The 21,872-nt window shown below is 38.7% G+C and overlaps 1 protein-coding gene across 1 annotated transcript in view; it reads left to right on the top strand.

Moving 5' to 3' along the window:
• The window catches only part of drosha (drosha ribonuclease III), a 60,227-nt gene extending 45,334 nt beyond the window's left edge, over nt 1-14,893 (top strand). The window contains exons 26-31 of the mRNA XM_052103591.1: nt 5,784-5,925; nt 6,309-6,391; nt 6,871-6,974; nt 8,111-8,203; nt 13,793-13,839; nt 14,514-14,893. Of these exons, the coding sequence (XP_051959551.1) occupies nt 5,784-5,925; nt 6,309-6,391; nt 6,871-6,974; nt 8,111-8,203; nt 13,793-13,839; nt 14,514-14,641 (597 nt within the window). The 3' untranslated portion in view covers nt 14,642-14,893. The remainder of the gene's footprint in view (nt 1-5,783; nt 5,926-6,308; nt 6,392-6,870; nt 6,975-8,110; nt 8,204-13,792; nt 13,840-14,513) is intronic.
• The last annotated feature ends 6,979 nt before the right edge of the window (nt 14,894-21,872 follow it).

The raw sequence follows: 21,872 nt of genomic DNA, 5'->3' as shown, positions 1-21,872 counted from the left end.
GAAATACTTCATAAAAGATTTCCAATCAACCAGCTGCTAGGTGATTCACAATATGACAAACTTTGATTTCAAGCAAAAAAGTAATTGAAAATCAGACAAAGGTACATGACTGAAATGATATACAATCACATGAAGCATTGGCAATGATGGAATTTAATTATAAAGGAGTGCCAAATTAAAAGATTGGAAAATACATTTACATTTGTTGATAATAAGTTTTAGAAACAATGTATTTAGATTTTATTGCAAATTATACCATATTCTGTTCAAATACTAGATTCTGATTTGCTGGAATGTGTGCATTAAAACTGTTTAATGCACCGGTAGTTCCAGTCAGGTTTAATCACTTCTCTATATTAATGCACCTACTCCGATGTAATCCGTAATGAGACATTGTGAGAGTTTTATGCCTCTGTTCAAACTACCTCTGGACTTGACAATAGTGGAATGAGTCTCAGAGCCGGGATTAACCATCACATCACAAAACACAACATCTTAAATGATGCAGACTTCAAGTCATGCAATGCCATCTTTAAATACATTTTGAAGCGCTACAGAAAAAATGGAAAAGACACTAGTGTTCATTAGTCCCATATCACTGAGACCAACTTAGAGAAATTCACCTGCACTTTCAGCCTTTTGTGGTTTAGTATTTGTGCATATTGTGATTTTCAATCTTAATTCAGTCAATCGTACAGCCTTTATTGATCCCTTACCGATGTCTACTTTCTTCAGCCACAGATTTAGTCAGTTTTTTCCCCCTCTGATTTACCTCCTGTCTCTTTAAAGCCCCCTTTCCGAAAAGCCCAGTCTGCTCTGATTGGTCAGCTGGCCTAGTCTGTTGTAATTGGTCAGCCGTGTAGAGCGTGTCGGAAATGTAACGCCCCTTACCATAACCGAGTTTCAGTTCCCGAGTCTTCATGAGCAGCTGTAAACACTACTGTAACTATGGTAACAGGGCTATTGGTTTTTGCCCAACCAGCTCTAGCCCGTGATTTGATATTGAATGAAATAATGAAAGTTTGGAAGAACAAGCTGATCGACCTGAACCACCATCGCAAGCACGAATTGAGCAGGATTTTTCACAGTGGTAAGTTCTAATTTTGTAGCTTTCTTATAAGTACACTGTTGATTATTGTGAACCTAACAAAGCTTCAAACAAGAGACATGTAGTGCATCTAAGTTAGTCATCTTTTACTGAGATAAATGCAGCCAAACTTATTTCGTCAGAGGAATGAATGGAGAACAGAGGCTTACTCCCGGTTGGAAATTACAGAGGGGTATTAGAGAGATAGTAAGCAAGTTAGTTGTGGACTACCGATAGCGGCTGAAACATTACAGCTTGTAATTATATAATTATATTTGACTCTTGAGATTGAAACTTGTTACACAGTTTAGGTAAAAGCCAGCTCACAGCTGAATAGTAAACCCTTACCAAACCAATAACATTACATAAGTTAGCCAAGCACTACCGTGGATTGCAGACGTAAAATTACTATTTGTAAAAATTAATCCATCTCCACACTTGATCACTATTATTCATGATAGTAAGAACAACAAACAATCTGCATAATTCTACACAATTCTACACAATTGTACATAAAAGTGGACCCGCGGCTGATTTAGCAATACTATTTCAACACAATATCATTAGCTAGCAGGTTAGCAGAAGCCTACTTACAGGTTATGATCCTGCAGCACCAGATTGTCCCAGCTAAGTGGTAACTGCACCATCTTTCAGGAGTAACCGTCCTGAAAATCCGGCATTTGTTGTGGTTGTACTAAATTTACTTGTAACTAAATTTGATCCACTGATTCTTCAATTCGTCTGCCTTTGGAAATCCAAACAAATAGGTTTAGCTTTTGCAGTGAAAAAAAACAGCGTCCTCTCAACATGGCGAGAACACTAACCCAACTCATCCTGGCCTCTGCTATGACTGTTTTTTTGAGGATGGGCCAAAATCCCCAAAAGTATAATAGGACCTATTTAAGTTTATTGATCTGTTGCCACAAGTGTGCGTTGATTTCTTTGAGTGCAACGAGTGCACCAAAGCAGTTTTTTTGTTAAATTCCTTTGTATGGTGAAAACAAACTGAATTATTAGGGACCAAGCCCCGAAGGGGCGAAAGACCCCTATTGTTTTCATTAGTTTTCTTCTTCTTCCGCTATTGAGTCTATGGCAGCCCACATAACCGCTTGCGGGAAAGTTATGAAATTTGGTACACAGATAGAGGACAGTCTGATATGTCTCTACCTCAAACCCTCCAACCCGCCACCAACTGCCCAAATTTGCACTCACGTTTATGTTAATAACTTTTGAACCGTGAGTCCTAGATACAAAATTATTTTTTCTGATTTCTTGGCTCAAGATGATTTGATTGTACCCTATGATGTAATTTTCCATCATGAAATGGAAAGAAATGGACTTCCATCCGCCATTTTGCATTTTCTGAAAAACCAACTTTTTCAAACTTGTCCTAGGCCATTTGTCCGATTTGCACAAAAATTGCCCTGCATCATCTAGAGGCTCTCACAACAAAAGTTAATTCACAGAATTTTGATAAACCATGCCGTTTTCGAATGGCGCGTCAACGAATTAGACCAAGAACGCGCAAACTTTAACTTGAGGCTGTATCTCCGCAACGCTTTGAGGGATTTGGACAAATCTTCGCGTCATCACAATTATACCCTGATGTTACCTGCAGCGTTTTGGTGCACTGCCCCCTACTGGTCACGAGATATGGCAAATTTCATATCAGTTTCCCATAAAGTCATCTCATTAGATTCAGTGGAGTATAGCGAGTCCAACGATATGAAAAATTCTTATGTCTGCCATTTTGGATGTCAGCTATTAAGAATTTTTTTAAATACATACTTTTTCGAACTCGTCCTAGGCCGTTTGTCCGATTTGCATGAAAATTGGCCTGCATTATCTAGAGGCACTCACGATAAAAAAGGTATTTACAGAATTTTGATAAACCATACCGTTTTCGAATGGCTTTTCAACAAATTGGACGAAGAGCGTGGCAAAATGGACATGAGGGTATATCTCCGTAACGCTTTAGCATATTCATACCAAATGTATTATTTGTTATAGGCACAATAACTCAAGGGTGCCTGCTGAGATTTGGAACAGTGCACGAAATATGAAAAAGCACATTTTCAGAGGGATATAGCGAGTCCAACGATATGAAAACTTCCTATGTCTGCCATTTTGGGCGTCGAATATAAAAAAAAAAAAAATTTTTTTTTTTTACTCGTCCTAGGCCGGATGGCCGAATTGCACAAAAATTGGCCTGCATCATCTAGAGGCACTCACGACAAAAATGTGTTCACAGAATTTTGATAAACCATACTGTTTTTGAATGGCACCTCAACGAATTTGACGAAGAACGCGTAAAATTAAAATTGAGACACTATCTCCGCAAGCTTTGAGGGATTGGTACAAAACTTGGCACGTGTCATCACCATTAGGCCATGAGGTTACCTGCATTATAACCATCATACCCAGATACTACCTGAGCAGTTTCAGAACAGTGCCACATACTGGAAAATAAATCTAAGTAGGTTTTTTTTGTTATTTTTAAAATAAATGTTTTTTTTTTTATGATTTAAAGTTAACTTTTTCTAACTCCTCATACACTGTTCATCGGATTCCAACCCAAAACATGTCACAAAGCTTCTTTTGCTGCTCATGGTGCCAATAACTGGCTTGACCCCGGTATCACTGCCTGCAGCTATATTAATCCTTATTTTTGGTATATTTGGAGTGTGAATTAAATTGTTTATATGCTTAGCAGTGCTATACTTTTTGATTTTATTTGGCAGTTTATTTCAACTGCCTGCCCAAATTGAAATTAAATTATTGGGTGGACTACCGTTTCAGTATGTATGTGTGAAATGTAGGGTCTGTGTAATGCAGCAACAACTGATTTAAGGGCTCTCCCACAACTCAAGAGAAAGTTGTCCATTTCAGGGCCAATGATTTGTTGTCAATTCTAATCTGTAATTATTATTAACACTTATATTAACATAAGTGCCGCTCTTCTGTTCATGAGCACAGCTCGAGTGCTTCTCAGAGTTACAAGAAAACAGTTACACAAAACAGTACATTATTTATATATATATATATAATATTAGGGATGTGCATCTCCATAACTGAGGCCAATGCGATATGTATCTCGATGCATAGCCAACGATATGATACATATGAGTCAGCTATCGGTGCGATACCATTCACCCCTATTACGATGCATTGCGATCAGATTTCGATTTGATCCAACACAATGCGATTCAATGCAATATGATGCATTGGGAAAACATATGATGCTAGGCAATTCAATATAGTAGGCTACAGAGAGTTTTATTTCTTTGGTTCAGACAGACAGCAAATAATAAATTAACTTAAGTGCCTTCTGACTTCTAACCCATGGACCTTTCACACAAAGGCCTTTGTAGTGAAAGGTGGATTAAATAAAAGTTTTATAGATGTTATTTTTCTGTTCTGTTTCCAGTTACACATTTAACAGTGAGACAATTTAAGGATGCTCCTGGATAAACAATGAAGAAATGTTCTGTAACTTGCCAGCAGACGAATGTGCTTTCGTGTCGGCGCTTCAAGTCTGTTGTTAAATTAGTCATACTGCCTGTATATTTCAGAGGATATCTGAAATGCAGTGCTTGAAGCACAATGGCCGAGAACATCGGAACTGGATCTTGGAGCAGTGGAAGAAGGTCGCCTGGTCCGATGAATCCCGTTTTCTATTACCAGCTAGTGGAGGTAGTGTGATTCTCTGGGCAATGTTCTGCAGGGAATCCCTGGGTCTGGCCATTCATGTGGACGTAATTTTAACATGTGCCACCTACCTTAATATCATTGCAGACCAGATACACCCCTTCATTGCAATGGTATTCACTGATGGCAGTGGCCTCTTTCAGGAGGATAATGCACACTGCCACACTGCATACATTAATTGGGAATGGTTTGAGGAACATGATGAAGAGTTTAAGGTGTTGCCCTGGCCTTCAAATTCCCCAGATCTCAATCCGATTGAGCATCTGTGGGATGTGCTGGACCAACGAGTCCAATCCACAGCTGCTCCACCTTCACAACTTACAGGACTTAGGATCTTCTGCTAATGTCTTGGTGCCAGATACCACAGGACACCTTCAGGGTTCTTGTAGAGTTAATGCATTGGCGGGTCGGTGCTGTTTTGGTGGCATGCGGAGGACCAGCAGCATACTAGGCAGGTGGTCATAATGTTTTGGCTCATCATTGTATATCATCTTTTTTTTTTTCACTTTATTTGAATGGGGAAAAAAGCTGCTATTGGTCAAAAAAGTTTAAGTACCTTGCTGAACATATATGCAACTTTTTATTAATTAAAATGATCTGCTTTAAAGCATGAGGGGCATTTAAAAGGTTGTTATAAATGGTGAGCACAACATAGAGGGCTACCACAATTTTAGTTCTTTGTTGAATATCTCTGGTGGAATAAATAAAAAAAGCTTATCAGACACCATGTCAAATGAGATTGGTTGAGATTTTCAATCAAAATTTTCAACTTCCTTTAAAATGTAATAAAGTGGCAAATAATTTGTTGCAGCATGGTTCCACAGGATCATTTTTATAACCATTAAGGACCATTAATGTCATATTCTCATTACTATAATGCGTCAGGATGTAATTCTTTACTTTTTTTTTTTTTCTAATTTGTTATTCTCAGTGAATTCAGTCATGAAAATGTGTGTGTGTGTGTGTGTGTGTGTGTGTGTGTGTGTAGCTCCTGCGCAGCTCTTTGGTAAATAACCGGACTCAGGCGAAGGTTGCAGAAGAATTGGGCATGCAGGAACATGCCATAACCAATGACAAGACCAAACGACCCGTCGCCCTGCGGACCAAGACTCTGGCTGATCTACTGGAGTGTAAGTTTGCATGTTTGTGTGTGGCAAGCTACATTGTTGAGCTGAAATGTAAAAGATTCTCCTGAGAAAAGTGGCTTTCTTGGTAGTGGATAGAAAATAAATAACCATTTGCTCATTATAAAAACCGCCCCATAATTAAAAAAAAATATGTATGTGTTCATGTGTCACATTCATTGTAGAACTGATTTCTAAGCAGCTTTAGATTTGTAGAAATTTGCTGCCAATTAGAATAAATAACTGAGTCGGGAGAAATTATTTTTGTAATTTAGTTGCCTAATAATTGGGCACACAGTGTTTTCTTTACCAGTCATTTTATATCTTCATTCTTGTTGTCTGTACAATACTCTTCGCACTTCTCAATGCATTTCTTTTTTTTCCAACAGCATTCATTGCAGCTCTTTACATAGATAAAGACCTGGAGTTTGTGCACACTTTTATGAACGTCTGCTTCTTCCCACGACTCAAGGTACGGCCAACCACAACAGAATTAGGCAGTGCATCCCAATGACAGAATAATGCCAAAAGCAATGCATACAGTGATCCATTAAATGCATTATTTTTTTTTATACCCTTTCCTCCCAATTTGGAATGCCCAATTCCCACTATTTAGTATGTCCTCGTGGTAGTGCAGTTGCTCTCCTCAATCTGGGTGGCGGAGGACAAGTCTCAGTTGCCTCCACTTCTGAAACTGTCAATCCGCACATCTCATCACGTGGCTCGCTGTGCATGACACCGCGGAGAGCCATCACAGCATGTGGAGGCTCATGCTACCCTCCGCGATCCACGCACAACTTACCACACGCCCCATTGAGAGCGAGAACCCCTAATCGCGACCACGAGGGGGTTACCCCATGTGACTCTACCCACTCTAGCAACTGGGCCAATTTGGTTGCTTAGGAGACCTGGTATTGAATGCATCTCTGATCCATTTCATTTTTGTTTCAGGAGTTTATTTTGAACCAAGACTGGAATGATCCTAAATCGCAGCTGCAGCAGTGCTGTCTGACCTTGAGAACAGAGGGGAAAGAGCCAGACATTCCACTGTACAAGTAAGAGCTGCACATCTCAATGAGCATCATTTATTGCTTCAAATTGCTTTCCTGTTCTCTTTCCTTCTCCTCCCAAACAGTATTTGGATACATAATCCACACATTTACATTTCTGAATGTCATTGCATTAGAAAACAAAATGTAATTTATTTTAATAGAAAACACTTTGCAACAAAACGACATGACTTTCTTTTCTATACCCGCCATATTGGGTGTTTCAATTTCTCCCATTCGTTTAAATACAAGTGGTCCATCTTGGACTAAACAGTCTGTTGTAGCTCAAAGCACAGAGAATCATTTATGTTTACTCTTACTATTGTTTTGTCTATAACCTACACATCTAACTTTGTTCTGTAATTGTAGCTTATGTTCACTGCTGTAACATTGGGCCTGTTCCAAAGCTTAGTGAGTTGCGTCGCTGTCTCCTGCCTACATAGTCAGCTGTCTTCTGTGGCAGTATCCTAACTGAAAAGGAGCTTTATATGAGAGTGATTTGGAACTCTGTTCATAGGCGGCAACTCCACGTGTCATTCAAATAGCACTCCTCACGTGCAGCGCATAGGACACTCAAATCGCAACTGATTTCGATACAGGTGATGCAAGAGGATCAATGTGATACTCTGAGCATAAATATGCATAGCACACACACATTTTGGATTAAATAGTAATTTCAGTATTGAATAGATAATATGATTATTTGTAATCAAACATTTTCTTGCTTCGTCCCCCATCTTGAATTTATATTTCCACCGAGCACATCACTGTGCATTCTAGGATCACCTTCCTGGGAAAGGGTACATATGATGATCTCTTAGAATTTGGCCAAAACAATATATCTTAAGAGGCAGCATAATTAAGATGCCTACCTTTTGGAACAGCCTTCACGACAGGAGTGTGCCTATGATGTCTTAAAGTGCTTCCTCCGGAGGCAGCTCACTAGGTTTTGGAACAGACACTTGTGTGCTAATCCTGTCCTGTCCTGTACTGTTTTTCTTAGTTACTTGCCTCTATTAGAGTTCTTTAACGATCTATTAAAATTTGCAAAGTGCCCATAGATCTCCTATATTTTTCCAGAGAAATGGACTGTTTGCTCCATCCCCTCATAAAACTCTAATGTTGTTCGTCTTGCATTACAGAACACTTCAGACAGTCGGGCCATCTCATGCCAGGACCTACACAGTGGCGGTGTATTTTAAAGGTGAACGCATTGGCTGTGGAAAAGGACCAAGGTACTAATACATCATATTCTACATACACTGATCAGCCACAACATTAAAACTACTGTCAGGTGAAGTGAATAACATTTATTATCTCATCACAATGGCATCTGTCAAGGGGTGTGATATATTAGGCAGCAATTGAACAGTCAGTTCTTGAATTTTATGTGTTGGAAGCAGGAAAAACATGGCAAGTGCCAAATTGTGATGGCTAGTCAACTGGATCAGAATATCTCCAAAACGACAGGTCTTGTGGGGTGTTCCCAGTATGCAGTGGTTAGTACCTACCAAAAGTGGTCCAAGGAAGGACAACCGATGAACCGGCAACAGGGTCATGGATGCCCTTGGCTCAATGATGCACTTGGGCAGCAAATGCTAGCCCATCTGCTCCGATCCCACAGAAGAGCTACTGTTGCACACATTGCTGAAAAATGTAATGCTGGCCATGATAGAAAGGTGTCAGAACACAGTGAGGGGCGGTGTAGCCGCAAACCGCTCAGAGTGCCCATGCTGACCCCTGTCCACTGCCAAAAGCACCTGGAATGGGCATGTGAGAATCAGAACTGGACTATGGAGCAATGGAAGAAGGTGGCCTGGTCCGATGAATCACATTTTCTTTTTGATCATGTGGATGTCTGGGTACGTCGTTTGCTTAAGGAAGAAATGACAGCAGGATGCACCATGAGAAGAAGGCAGGCCGACGGAGGCTGTGATGCACTGGGCAATGTTTTGCTGGGAAACCTTTGATCCTGGCATTCATGTGGATGTTACTTTGACACCTACCACCTATCTTAAGATTGTTTTAGACCATTTTCACCCCTTCATGGCAACGCACACACTGCAAAAATTGTTCAGGAATGGTTTGAGGAACATAACCAAGAGTCTCAATCTGATTGAGCATCTATGGTATATGCTGGACCAACAAGTCCAATCCATTGAGTCCCCACCTAACAACTTACAGGACTTGAATGATCTGCTACTAACGTCTTTGAAGGTGTCCAGTGTTATCTGGCACAGAGGTCTTGTGGAGTCCATGCCTCAATGGGTCAGAGCTGTTTTGGTGGCACGAGTGTGGCCTACACTATATTAGGCAGGTGGTTTTAATGTTATGGCTGATCAGTGTATATATACAGTTGAAGTCAGAAGTTTACATGCACCTTAGCCAAATACATTAAACTTAGTTTTTCACAATTCCTGATATTTAATCATAGAAAACGCTCCCTGTGTTAGATCAGTTAGGATCACTACTTTATTTTAAGAATGTGAAATGTCAGAATAATAGAAGAGATAATTATTTATTTCAGCTTTTATTTCTTTCATCGTATTCCCAGTGAGTCAGAAGTTTACATACACTTTGTTAGTATTTGGTAGCATTTCCTTTAAATTGTTTAACTTGGGTCAAATGTCGTGGGTAGCCTTCCACAAGATTCTCACAATAAGTTGCTGGAATTTTGGCCCATTCCTCCAGACAGAACTGGTGTAAATGAGTCAGGTTTGTAGGCCTGCTACCACATGCTTTTTCAGTTCTGCCCACAGATTTTTTATCGTATTGAGGTCAGGGGTTTGTGATGGCCACTCCAATAACTTGACTTTGTTTGTCCTTAAGCCATATTGCAACAACTTTGGAGGTATGCTTGGGGTCATTGCCCATTTGGAAGACCCATTTGCGACCAAGCTTTAGAGATGTTGCTTCAATATAACCACATAATTTCCTTCCTTATGATGCCATCTATTCTATGAAGTGCACCAGTCCCTCCTGTAGCAAAGCACCCCCACAACATGATGCTGCTACCCCCATGCTTCATGGATGGGATGGTGTTTTTCGGCTTGCAAGCCTAAACCTTTTTCCTCCAAACATTACGATGGTCATCATGGCCTAAATAAAATATTGTTGTTTCATCAGACCAGAGGGCATTTCTCCAAAAAGTAAGATCTTTGTCCCCATGTGCACTTGAAAACTGTAGTATGGCTTTTTTATGGCGGTTTTGGAGCATTGGCCAAAATCTTTCCTCCCTTGTTGAGCAGCCTTTCAGGTTATTGGTTGATATAGGACTTGTTTTACTGTGGATATAGATGCATGTCTACCTGTTTCCTCCAGCATCTTCACAAGGTCTTGTGCTGTTGTTCTGGGATTGATTTGCACTTTTTGCACCAAACTATGTTCATCTTTAGGAGACAGAATTCGTCTCCTTCCTGAGCAGTATGATGGCTGTGTGGTCCCATGGTGTTTATACTTTTGTACTATTGTTTGTACAGATGAATGTGGTACTTTCAGTCATTTGGAAATTGCTCCCAAGGGTGAAGCAGACTTGTGGAGGTCAATTCTTTGTTATTTCTTTTGATTTTCCCATGATATCAAGCAAAGAGGCACTGAATTTGGAGGTAGGCCTTTAAATACAACCACAGGTACACCTCTAATTGACTCCAATTATCCAGTTAGCCTGTCAGAAGCCAATTGGTTAATTGCCTTAAGGCTTGACATCATTTTCTGGTGCTTAAAGTCACAGTTAACTGAATGTAAATTCTGACCCACTGGAATTGTGATTATAGTCAATTAAAAGTGAAACAATCTGTCTGTAAACAATTGTTGGAAAAATGTATCATGTCATGCACAAAGTAGATGTCTTAAATGACTTGCCAAAACTTTAGTTTGCTAATATGAAATCTGGTGGTTAAAAATGAGGTTTAATGACTTAAACCTAAGTGTATGTAAACTTCATGTATTCAACTGTATACATAACCAAGTGAAGGGTATTAAAAAAATAATAGCTTTTTTACTTGCACCTTTAATACATGCGTGTACACCACTTAATCTTTCATTTCAAATATAATTTTTTTTTACAAATAACATACATTTTTGATTTAAGAAAACCCAAAAAGTTTTCTTGGGTTTCTACACCAAATGAACTAAACAAAATGTGCCTTTTCAGAAAAATTTCTAAATATTTATATTTAATGAAATGATAAAATAATATATTTTAACTTCTCACACATTCTTGGGGGTATAAAGGGGACCCCCAAAAAACAAAATGGCTACATGCCGGTCACATCACATTAATCCTGTGGACAAAGGTTTTTCAAATATTAGTCATAATTTAAAACAAAATGGTTTCACTGCATATTTTTAAAAGACAAATAATAAAACTCATTACTTAACTACTCATGAATTTCATTTTTAATGAGACTTTGATGTTTTTTACTGTCTCTGGCTCTGGACAGTTACATAATATGACATTTTTTTTACTTTAAGCCCCAGAAAAAAATATCAAAATGACTTAAATCTCAGTAATAGAAAATATGCTTATTGTAGTAAGGGTGTATTCTCTAAGTAATTGATTTTGGAATTTTCACACAAGCAAGAGTGCTATATGTCTAACTTTTAGCACGGCTGTGATTCAGCTGTAGGTACAGTGCCGCAGGTAATCACAGCTGTGTATATAGATTGAAAATAAAGTACGATTGTGAGTGTGATGTTGCTTGTAAATAACTCATTAGGGAAAAATGAAGTACTACCACCTGTGACACTTGTCTGTGGACCTACTTATTATGCCATGGATTCAGGATTTGCAGTTGCTAGTTCAATAGATGTGCCCAGGTGTCTGTTTTTTATTTGAAAACCACATTTTAGAACTTGTAACAACAGCCTGGGCTGTTTCTAACAAGTTAATGGTGAAATATGTGTGTGTGTGTGTGTGTCTGACTGACTGATGGGAGCGGTAGTGTAGCGGTTAGCGCACTGCGCTATGAACCTGGCGACCTGAGTTCGGTTCTCGCTCATGGCCAACACCAGTGATGATTATCTGAACCGGTCCCGGACCTCCCCTAGGTCGACTCAGCCTAAAATGAGTACCTGGTGTGGTGTGTAAAACATCGCCGCTGGGGAGACAAAGGCGGTCGGGCGTGGTGCTGGCCACCCACCCCCTCGTGTACCGTTCCAGCCTTCATAGGTGCTGGCTAACAGCACTTGCCCCTACAGTCTGTTAAGGCTAAATGGGGGATCTTTGGTGTGTGTGTGTGTGTGTGTGTGTGTGTGTGTGTGTGTGTGTGTGTGTGTGTGTGTGTGTGTGTGTGTGTGTGTGTGTGACTGAGTGTGTGTGTGTGAGAGACTTAGTGTGTGATACCAGTGTCTGCTCCAGCGATGAATGGTAATGATACAGCTGTTAATTTTACTTTACTGCTTTGTTGTAGTGTGGTATAAATCGTGGAGAAATGTTGCCACATGTGCTATCGGAATTATCCTATGATTAATTCACTCACATTCAAGTGTTTTGGTGTGAAACATGAAGGACACAGTTTCATTTTTGTATATTTCTTGGAGAACTCGTCCTGAGCATGTTTGATTATTCCATATGTTTCGACTCTCAGCTGTGATTGCCAGTAATGCTGAATCTGTTTGATTAACTCTATTTCTCAGCTATAGTTTAGTAGTAATCCAAATGATCATGGGGTGAGATATAATTCTGGATGACTTCAAAGAAACTCATGCACTTACTGAAAACACTGTCAACGTCAGCTGAACTTTATTCAAACACCTGCTGGCTAAAATCTTTAATGTCACAGGGATGAATGAAAATTCATACATCTATCTTACATGTTAGTTTGGAATTTCATGAACACAAGTGGAGTGATAAAAACGGTAACTTACTCTTTCAAAGCCTCATCCAGTCAGATTTGCAGACCGGAACTAACAGTCTATTTAAATTATTTTGCATTACTTATAATAAATTAGTTATAAATATATATTTAGACAAGTATGAGTAAAGCACTGATGAGACAATACAAAAAATGGCTTTGGAAGTCAATATATTGTTTATCATAACTGAAAAGGCATACAGTTGACCGCAATCCATTTTGTTATGGAGTTGGTCTGTCGTGTTCTCACAGGATGTATTCTTGCGTTGCCTCTGCACCATTTTTAATTGTCAGTTTATGTAAATGTGCGGCAGACGGATGCTTTTGGAGCGTCTCACTGGTTTTTAGCATCATAATCGGCACGTTTTTAGGATGCGGAGTCAATTTAAAAAAAATTTAAAACTTGGAAAATTGTGTGTCAAGATCCCGACATTATTTGTGCTTTGTCCAGATGTCAAGAATGCATCCTGTGTAAGCGGCTCTCATTCTGTGGCTGCACTACTTGTGAGGTTTTTTTGGGGGCGTGCTGACTGCACTGATGTGGCTCATAAAAATATACTTCAAGCTTGAATTGCTCTGATGGTAGAAAAATATGTACTTTTTATTATGGAATTTAAAATTTATTATTTTATTTATTAATTTAGTGGGATTAATTTATATATATATATATATATATATATATATATATATATATATATATATATATATATATATATATATATCCCACTAAATTAATACTTAAAATATTTGAAATGAAATATAAAACATTATATATTAATGAAAATAAAATTACAGTACACCTTTTCTTTGAAGACATCAGTGTAATCTAAATCGGGTCATTTTGACTTTATATTCACATTAACTTTTTGGGTCCTGCATTCTAGGTTTAATCCAGCCTACTTTTCATAGAATGATAAATATCTGTTTTTTTTTAAGCTCTGAACATGCATACTCTTTTTTTCCAACTAGTATTCAGCAAGCTGAGATGGGTGCAGCCATGGATGCTCTGGAGAAATGTAAGTGATTTAGAGGAAATGTTTTTAACATTATTCAAGCGTCTTATAGTTGTAATTTTCTGTATGAAATAATCAGTAAACGTAATAACCGTTATTAATCACTCCTGCAAGAGAAGCAGGGTAAAAAATGAACAGTCACCACCTGTCAAATGCATAGATGACGTTTGTGTGCCTGTAGACATATACAAAGCCAAGGACGGGCAATGAGATGGTCATGTGAAGTATCCTCATTATTCATTGCAGCCACAGTGATGATAGGTGTTTTTCCACTGCAGGAACTTTTCATAGTTCCTGGAACCATTTCAGGTTCATGTTAGAGTGCTATGAATAGGCCCTATTAATGTCAACTCTAACCCAGGTTTTTAAGAAAACAATGGACAATTCTATTTAAATTTGTGGTAATCATTATACCACAAATGCTGTCGATTTGTGTTTAACTTGTATTGAACCCAGAATATTCCTTTAACGATAATTAGACTTGTCTGGATCTTAAACAGCTCAAAAGACACTCATTACTCGCCACCTACTGGTGGAACTGTGGAATTTGCAGAAATGGTCACTGAACGAATGCGTGCTGTGTTAAACAGGTCTCAGATTCTTCACCTTGAACTGCTCTGTAGGAAGCAGAAATCCCTTTTGATGTGTCTTGAAAGTCTGTTTTTTGCCTTCTGCAGATAACTTTCCACAGATGGCTCATCAGAAACGCTTCATTGAGAGAAAGTACCGGCAAGAACTGAAGGAGATGAGGAGAGAGAGAGAGCGGCAGGAGAGAGAAAGTGATGGAGATGTGAAGAGACCGTGATCAAGGCTAGAACAGAATCTCACAGGAAGTCACTAACACAACAACAGCAGGTTCATGAAAGGAATTGGACTAGATATTATTACTTGTTCTTTTTATGTGTGTTTGTGTTAATCTAATCCATATGGTTGCTTTTCTTTATGTAAATAAAATTGAGACCGCTTTTAAAAAGATCAAGAGTAGGTCATCTTGCTTACACATCACAAATACATTACATTTACATATCATAATGATATAATGAAAACAAACAACGTCTTTTGAAATGCAATGGTAAAGACATGATGAGGCTTGATTTTATGGACATGTTGCTGTGATGTCAACTTTGAGATGAGTTAGATGTATATTGCTCTACAGACCTGTCAGAGGCAGTCATGGGGTGCACTCTAATGGCAGTGACAAATGAGCTTCTAAAAAAACTGGCAAGCCATTGTCCTGCTGGCATCTGATCCAAACGAATTCCTCTGCATATTGTAATCTATCATAATGATAAACAGAGTGTCTTTCCATACACTCAATATTTTGTTAATGCATCACTCATGCCTAGTGTAGAATTGGCATCACGCAAAAGTTCTCAGTTATCAGTGTCATTGTAGAATTGTGCTGTTAGTAGTCAGCCATGATTCAATTATTCTGTGAGTTAAAGCGTACAATTACAGGGGATTTCTCAAGATAAAGAAAGCGATGTTTGGCGACGTTCATGAATGTGCACCCAGTACAGTGTACAGCAGGCATTGGCAAACTACAGTTCACGGGCCAGATCCGGACCTCCACATGGTTAAATCCAGCCCACGGCTCATTTATGTTGCTTTTGTTTTTTTGATAGTTCAATTATCGTGCCTTGTGACCAAACGTGCCTCCACAATCTTTATACATGCTCAAGGTTGCCAGCTAGCAAGAGATGCAAACCCCCAATCAAGTCCCTTGCACCTGTATGCTGATCTAACTCTTGCAGTAAACATTCATTATGGTCACGCAGCCTGTTTTATTCAGTTGTGTGTTTAATGGGAGGCAAATGACGGACAAACCATTGATGAGACCCACATCATGTCCCCCTCAGCTCATAAACGGGTAATATTTTGAGAATAAAGTAAGTAAATGGGTCCGCTTTGCATCAAACTTTAAAAGAAGCTTTTTAGAATCTTTTTTTATCATTTTCTATTTTTTTTATAATGCCAACCCCTTATTTTGAGTTTTTGTAAGTTTTAATAATAAATGACCAGGGAAGTAGAGATGGTACAATAAACTATTTACAATTATTCTCAGCCTTTTATTAAGTTTTGCTAATGCCTGATAGAAATGCATTTACCTTTGGAAAGCAATACTTCAGGCATGTGCAGAATAGTTCCATCAGTCACAAATACACTTCAGAAAATTGTGAGTTATGCATTTGAATGAGTACACTATTTCTGGGTTTAAAAGATACATGAACCCAAATTGCGGAACATTGACTCTCAAAAGGATTTTTGCTAATACTTTTCTCCCAAATGTGTATTTAATATATTTACAAATCTGGCATGTTTAAGTTTACATGGTTTCTTAATGATTTTCAGCTCAATCTATTGAATTGTCACCGCGATTATACAGAAAATTTGATACTAACTGTGTGACGAAATAACTGTATTTTACACATCACACGCTTTAAAAGCAGGAGCCTTTTTCTAAATGTGTCTGCTAACAGCGCCTATTAAAATGAGGGAAATTATCTAAAAATCCTAAACAATTTCTTTAGAATTTTTGTTATGTAGTTGACAGCAATTGTTGGGACATAGAAAAAAAAACAACACTGTTATTTAAAATGATCTTGACTGCTAATGTAATGTCTTAATTGTGATTTAAAGAGAAAATGATGTGGTATATATGTGTTGGAGAATATTTGATCATCTGATTCATTTTAAAATGGATATGTTACTATTTTAAAAACTAAGGTAAAGTTGTGGGGAACAAGTATTTATCTGTCTGTCTGTCATACTCTTTCCCCAACACCCTAGCAGCCAGATGGAACACCAATATCTCGGCATCAGAATGTCATAGAAATAAGAGGAATGTCATGTCTCTAATTATCTGAAATATCTCTCTGTCCCTCTATCTGTCATCTATCTGGCTTTTTTAAACTTTCAGACCAGGCTTTGTCAAGCCAACATTAACTTTTGTCTTGACAATCCGAGTCTAGTTCTACAGTATTTTATATGATTATATGAAGGCAAGCTTTAAGAGTGACTTGGCTTTAACTCAAATGGGTAAATCCATGATTGCAATAAATTAAATAATATTTTAGAAATAAAATAAAGGACATTCATGACAACATGGTAGTTAAAAAATGTATATATATATATATATAAAAATAAATACAACATTTTACTTGTCCCTCTGCTCTGGGACTTTGAGATATAAACATTAAAGTACAATGCATTTTACTTGTAAGTCAAGTAATTTTTATTTATATATCGCTTTTCACAACAAATCGTTTCTAAGCAGCCTTACAGAAAATAATGCTGTAACAGGAAATTATGCTGTAATGTTTCTCAGATATCATGCTGAGTAGGCTAGCGATATTCATATCTCTGTACCAGACATGGGCGTTGTCCCTTTTTTACATGGGACAGCATACCGAGTCCTGTGAGCACCATGAGCCCATCGCCTCTCTCTCTCTCTCTCTCTCACTCAATTTCTTCTGTTTTTGCGTACATCTCATACTAAACTGTTTAAGAAATTCAAACAAAATCTAACATAAAACAAAGGCAATCTGAGTAAACACAAAATACAGATTTTAAATAAATTCATGCTCAAAAACCCTCAAATGTGGCTGAACTAAAGCAGTTCTGCAAAGAATAGTGGGACTAAATTCTACCACAGTGTTGTGAATGACTGACCTCGTTATCTGAAGCGTTTGGTTGAAGTTGTTACTCCTAAAGTTGGCACAACCAGCCATTTCACATGGCGATATAGCTGTTGGATAACTTTTTTTGCTTCAATAAAAAAAAAGAATAATATTTGAACTGTATTTTGTTTTAACTCAGGTTGCTTTTGTTTTATGCAGGATCTGGCTGAACAGTAAACATAAGGTTTAATGTGTAACACAAATTAAGACAAACAGACACACAACGTGGCCGCGTGTGTCTCTCCCTAAAACTGCCGCCTCCAGCTATTCTTTATCCCCTCCCGGCTGATTAGCCCGATTCAGGGCCGGCTGTGTGTCCTCAAGGCAGGCCCCGCTCTCCTCCTCTTCACACTATAGTTTTGGCAAGTAGTGTAGGACATCTACTTTGTGCATTTTTCCAACAATTATTTACAGACAGAATTGTTTCATACACCAAGTTAACTGTGCCTTTAAGCAGCTTGGAAAATTCCAGAAAATTATGTCAAGCCTTTAGACAATTAGCTTCTAATAGGAGGTGTACCTGTGGATGTACAGTGCATCCGGAAATATTCACAGCACTTCACTTTTTCCACATTTTGTTATGTTACAGCCTTATTCCAAAATTAATTAAATTCATTATTTTCCTAAAAATTCTACAAACAATACCCCATAATGACAACATGAAAGAAGTTTGTTTGAAATCTTTGCAAATGTATTAAAAATAAAAAATCACATGTACATAAGTATTCACAACCTTTGCCAGGACACTCAAAATTGTGCTCAGGTGTATCCTGTTTCCGCTGATCATCCTTGAGATGTTTCTACAACTTGATTGGAGTCCACCTGTGGTAATATCAGTTATTGGACATGATTTGGAAAGGCACACACCTGTCTATATAAGGTCCCACAGTTAACAGTGCATGTCAGAGCACAAACCAAGCCATGAAGTCCAAGGAATTGTCTGTAGACCTCCGAGACAGGATTGTATCGAGGCACAGATCTGGGGAAGGGTACAGAAACATTTCTGCAGCATTGAAGGTCCCAATGAGCACAGTGACCTCCATCATCTGTAAATGGAAGAAGTTTGGAACCACCAGGACTCTTCCTAGAGCTGGCCGCCTGGCCAAACTGAGCGATCAGGGCAGAAGGGCTTTAGTCAGGCTATGGTCTGATGGTCACTCTGACAGAGCTCCAGCATTTATCTGTGGAGAGAGGAGAACCTTCCAGAAGAACAACCATCTCTGCAGCACTCCACCAATCAGGCCTGTATGGTAGAGTGACCAGACGGAAGCCACTCCTCAGTAAAAGGCACATTACAGCCCATGGAAAGATGAATGCAGCAATGTACAGAGACATCCTTGATGAAAACCTGCTCCAGAGCACTCTGGACCTCAGACTGGGGCGAAGGTTCATCTTCCAACACGACAACGACCCTATGCACACAGCCATGATAACAAAGGAGTGGCTACGGGACAACTCTTTGTATGTCCTTGAGAGGCCCAGCCAGAGACCAGACATGAACCCTATTGAACATCTCTGGAGAGATCTGAAAATGGCTGTGCACAGACATTCCTGATGGAGCTTGAGAGGTCCTGCAAAGAAGAATGGGAGAAACTGCCCAAAAGTAGGTGTGCCAAGCTTGTAGCATCATACAAAAAAAAGGCTGTAATTGGTGCCAAAGGTGCTTCAACAAAGTATTGAGCAAAGGCTGTGTATACTTTTTTCGTCTTTTATTTTTAATAAATTTGCAAAGATTTCAAACAAACTTCTTTCACGTTGTCATTATGGGGTATTGTTTGTAAAAAAAAAAATGAAAAATAATGAATTGAATCCATTTAGGAATAAGGCTGTAACATAACAAAATGTGGAAAAAGTGAAGCACCATGAATACTTTCCAGATGCACTGTATTTTAAGGCCTACCTTCAAACTCCATGCCTCTTTGCTTGACATCAATGGAAAATCAAAAGAAATTAATCAAGACCTCAGAAAAGAAATTGTGGAACTCCACAAGTCTGGTTCATCCTTGGAATTAATTTCCAAATGACTGAAAGTACCACATTCATCTGTACAAACAATGGTTCACAAGTATAAACACCATGGGTCCACACAGCCATCATACTGCTCAGGAAGGAAACACATCGCCTCCTAGAGATGAACGTAGTTTGGTACGAGAAGTGCAAATAAATCCCAGAACAACAGCAAAAGACCTTGTGAAGATGCTGGAGGAAACAGGTAGACATGCATCTATATCCACAGTAAAACAAGTCCTATATTAACCTGAAAGGCTGCTCAGCAAAGAAGATGCCACTGCTCCAAAACCGCCATTAAAAAAAAAAAAGCCAGACTATAGTTTGCAAGTGCACAGTGTAAGTGGGGAAAGTCTTACTTTTTGGATAAATGTCCTCTGGTCTGATGAAACAAAAATTGATCGGTTTGGCCCTGAACTGGTGTGGCTTGCAAGCAGAAAAACATAATCCCAACCGTGAAGCATGGGGGTGGCAGCATCATGTTGTGGGTGTGTTTTGCTGCAGGAGGGACTGGTGTACTTCACAAAATATATGGCATCATGAGGATGGAACATTATGTGGATACATTGAAGCAATATCTCAAGACATCAGCCATTTAAATTAAAGCTCAGTTGCAAATGGGTCTTCCAAATGGACAATGACCCCAAGCATACCTCCAAAGTTGTGGCAAAATGGCTTAAGGACAAAAAGCGTGTGCGAACAAGGAGGCCTACAAACCTGACTCAGTTACACCAGTTCTGTCTGGAGGAATGCGCCAAAATTCCAGCAACTTATTGTGAGAAGCTTGTGGATGGCTACCCAAAACATTCGACACAAAATAAACTGTTATTATTTGGTAGCATTGCCTTTAAATAGTGTATGTAAACTTCTCACCCACTGGGAATGTGATGAAAGAAATAAAAGCTAAAATAAATCATTCTCTCTTCTGACATTTCACATTATTAAAATAAATTAGTGATCCTAACGGACCTAAGACAGGGAATGTTTTTAAATGTATTTGGCTAAGATGTCTGTCTATCTTTTAATAATTAATTATCATCACTGTATTAATACCCATTGTGATACAACATCTCAGATTACACGAGAGTTCTCGCAACAGACGTGGATCAACTGCACTCTCAGTTAAGAAAGTTCATGCTGTCAAGTTCACTCCTTGCCATCCTTCATAGGATAAGTGGGTAGGTGGATGGATGGATGGATGCTGCCGAGTTCGGCTGTGTCATCATTCATAACTCTTTGTGCCCATTTGACCAAAGTAAGTTAATTGTCATTGCTTTCTTCTCCAATTATGATATATTTTGTTTATATTGCTTTATATCTCCATAAAATTAATTATTTCTCCATTAATTGGTTTAATCACAAATAGAGCACAGCTTAAATTTGTGAATGAGCGAAATAACACATTCGTTCACTCACTCCCTTTATAGTGAATTGTGTGTGTGTGTGCGTGTCTCATTGGTGTAGAATATGTGGGGGACGTGTCCACCTCACTCTCAATATAACCATTGTTAACTACTAGCTCATTGTGCTGCATAAAGCAGTAGTTGCATGGTGATTTTACACAAGTGTAACAGTTTAATTGGCCTGGTTGTTTTAGAGGCAAGCTTCCAGAAGCTGGTTAACTAAATAAAGTGAAGCTTTCAAGCAGAGTATAGAGTTAACATAACAAAACATACCATCCTCAATCGTGGCTGAGTCCAGGGCACGCTCCCTCCCATTGCTCGCTGGTTTAGATAGGGTCGAACCACTTCCACTTTTCCTTGATGGTTCTGTAGTCACTTTTAAGTTTTTCATAACTTGTCCCTACACTGGTCAACAGCTGAGACACTTCTTGAGAGACTTTAGTTTCACATAGTTTCTTTCTTTGCTAACGAGTGGTCCATCTGCATCTCGTTTATTGACCATGGCGTGGTTTTGCGCACAGCCATTTCTTTTTCACAATTTGAAAGGCACTTGAACAAATGATACTGTTATCGCTAACTTTAAAACTAGTGGGTTGAAATCCAGTAGTGACGATTCTCCCTGACCAATCAGTGATCTGCAGAATTTTGATGTCACATTTAGTGGAACGTTTGGAACCTCGACCGAGGTGGTACTAAAAAAGTATCAGGTACCAGGTACTATCCACAGTGGAAACCCCCAGAAAAGTCGAGTTGTACCGTGCGGTGGAAAAGCCCCATTACTCAACGTGGCAAAATACTCTGGACTCCACTCATGTTTTTTACTGTGACACCATGCAGTATAAATTGTCATGTGGCATTTGTTGATATTTGGATTATTTATGATATTAATTTGGTATAATTTGCATCTAAAAGTGGAAAAAGCTTAATTATGCGTGGTTTCGGCACT

The sequence above is a fragment of the Xyrauchen texanus genome, chromosome 33, assembly GCF_025860055.1.
Source record: "Xyrauchen texanus isolate HMW12.3.18 chromosome 33, RBS_HiC_50CHRs, whole genome shotgun sequence".
Lineage (NCBI taxonomy): Eukaryota > Metazoa > Chordata > Actinopteri > Cypriniformes > Catostomidae > Xyrauchen > Xyrauchen texanus.
The sequence above is the reverse complement of the archived record's forward strand: the minus strand, read 5'-3'. Positions and strand labels throughout refer to the sequence as shown.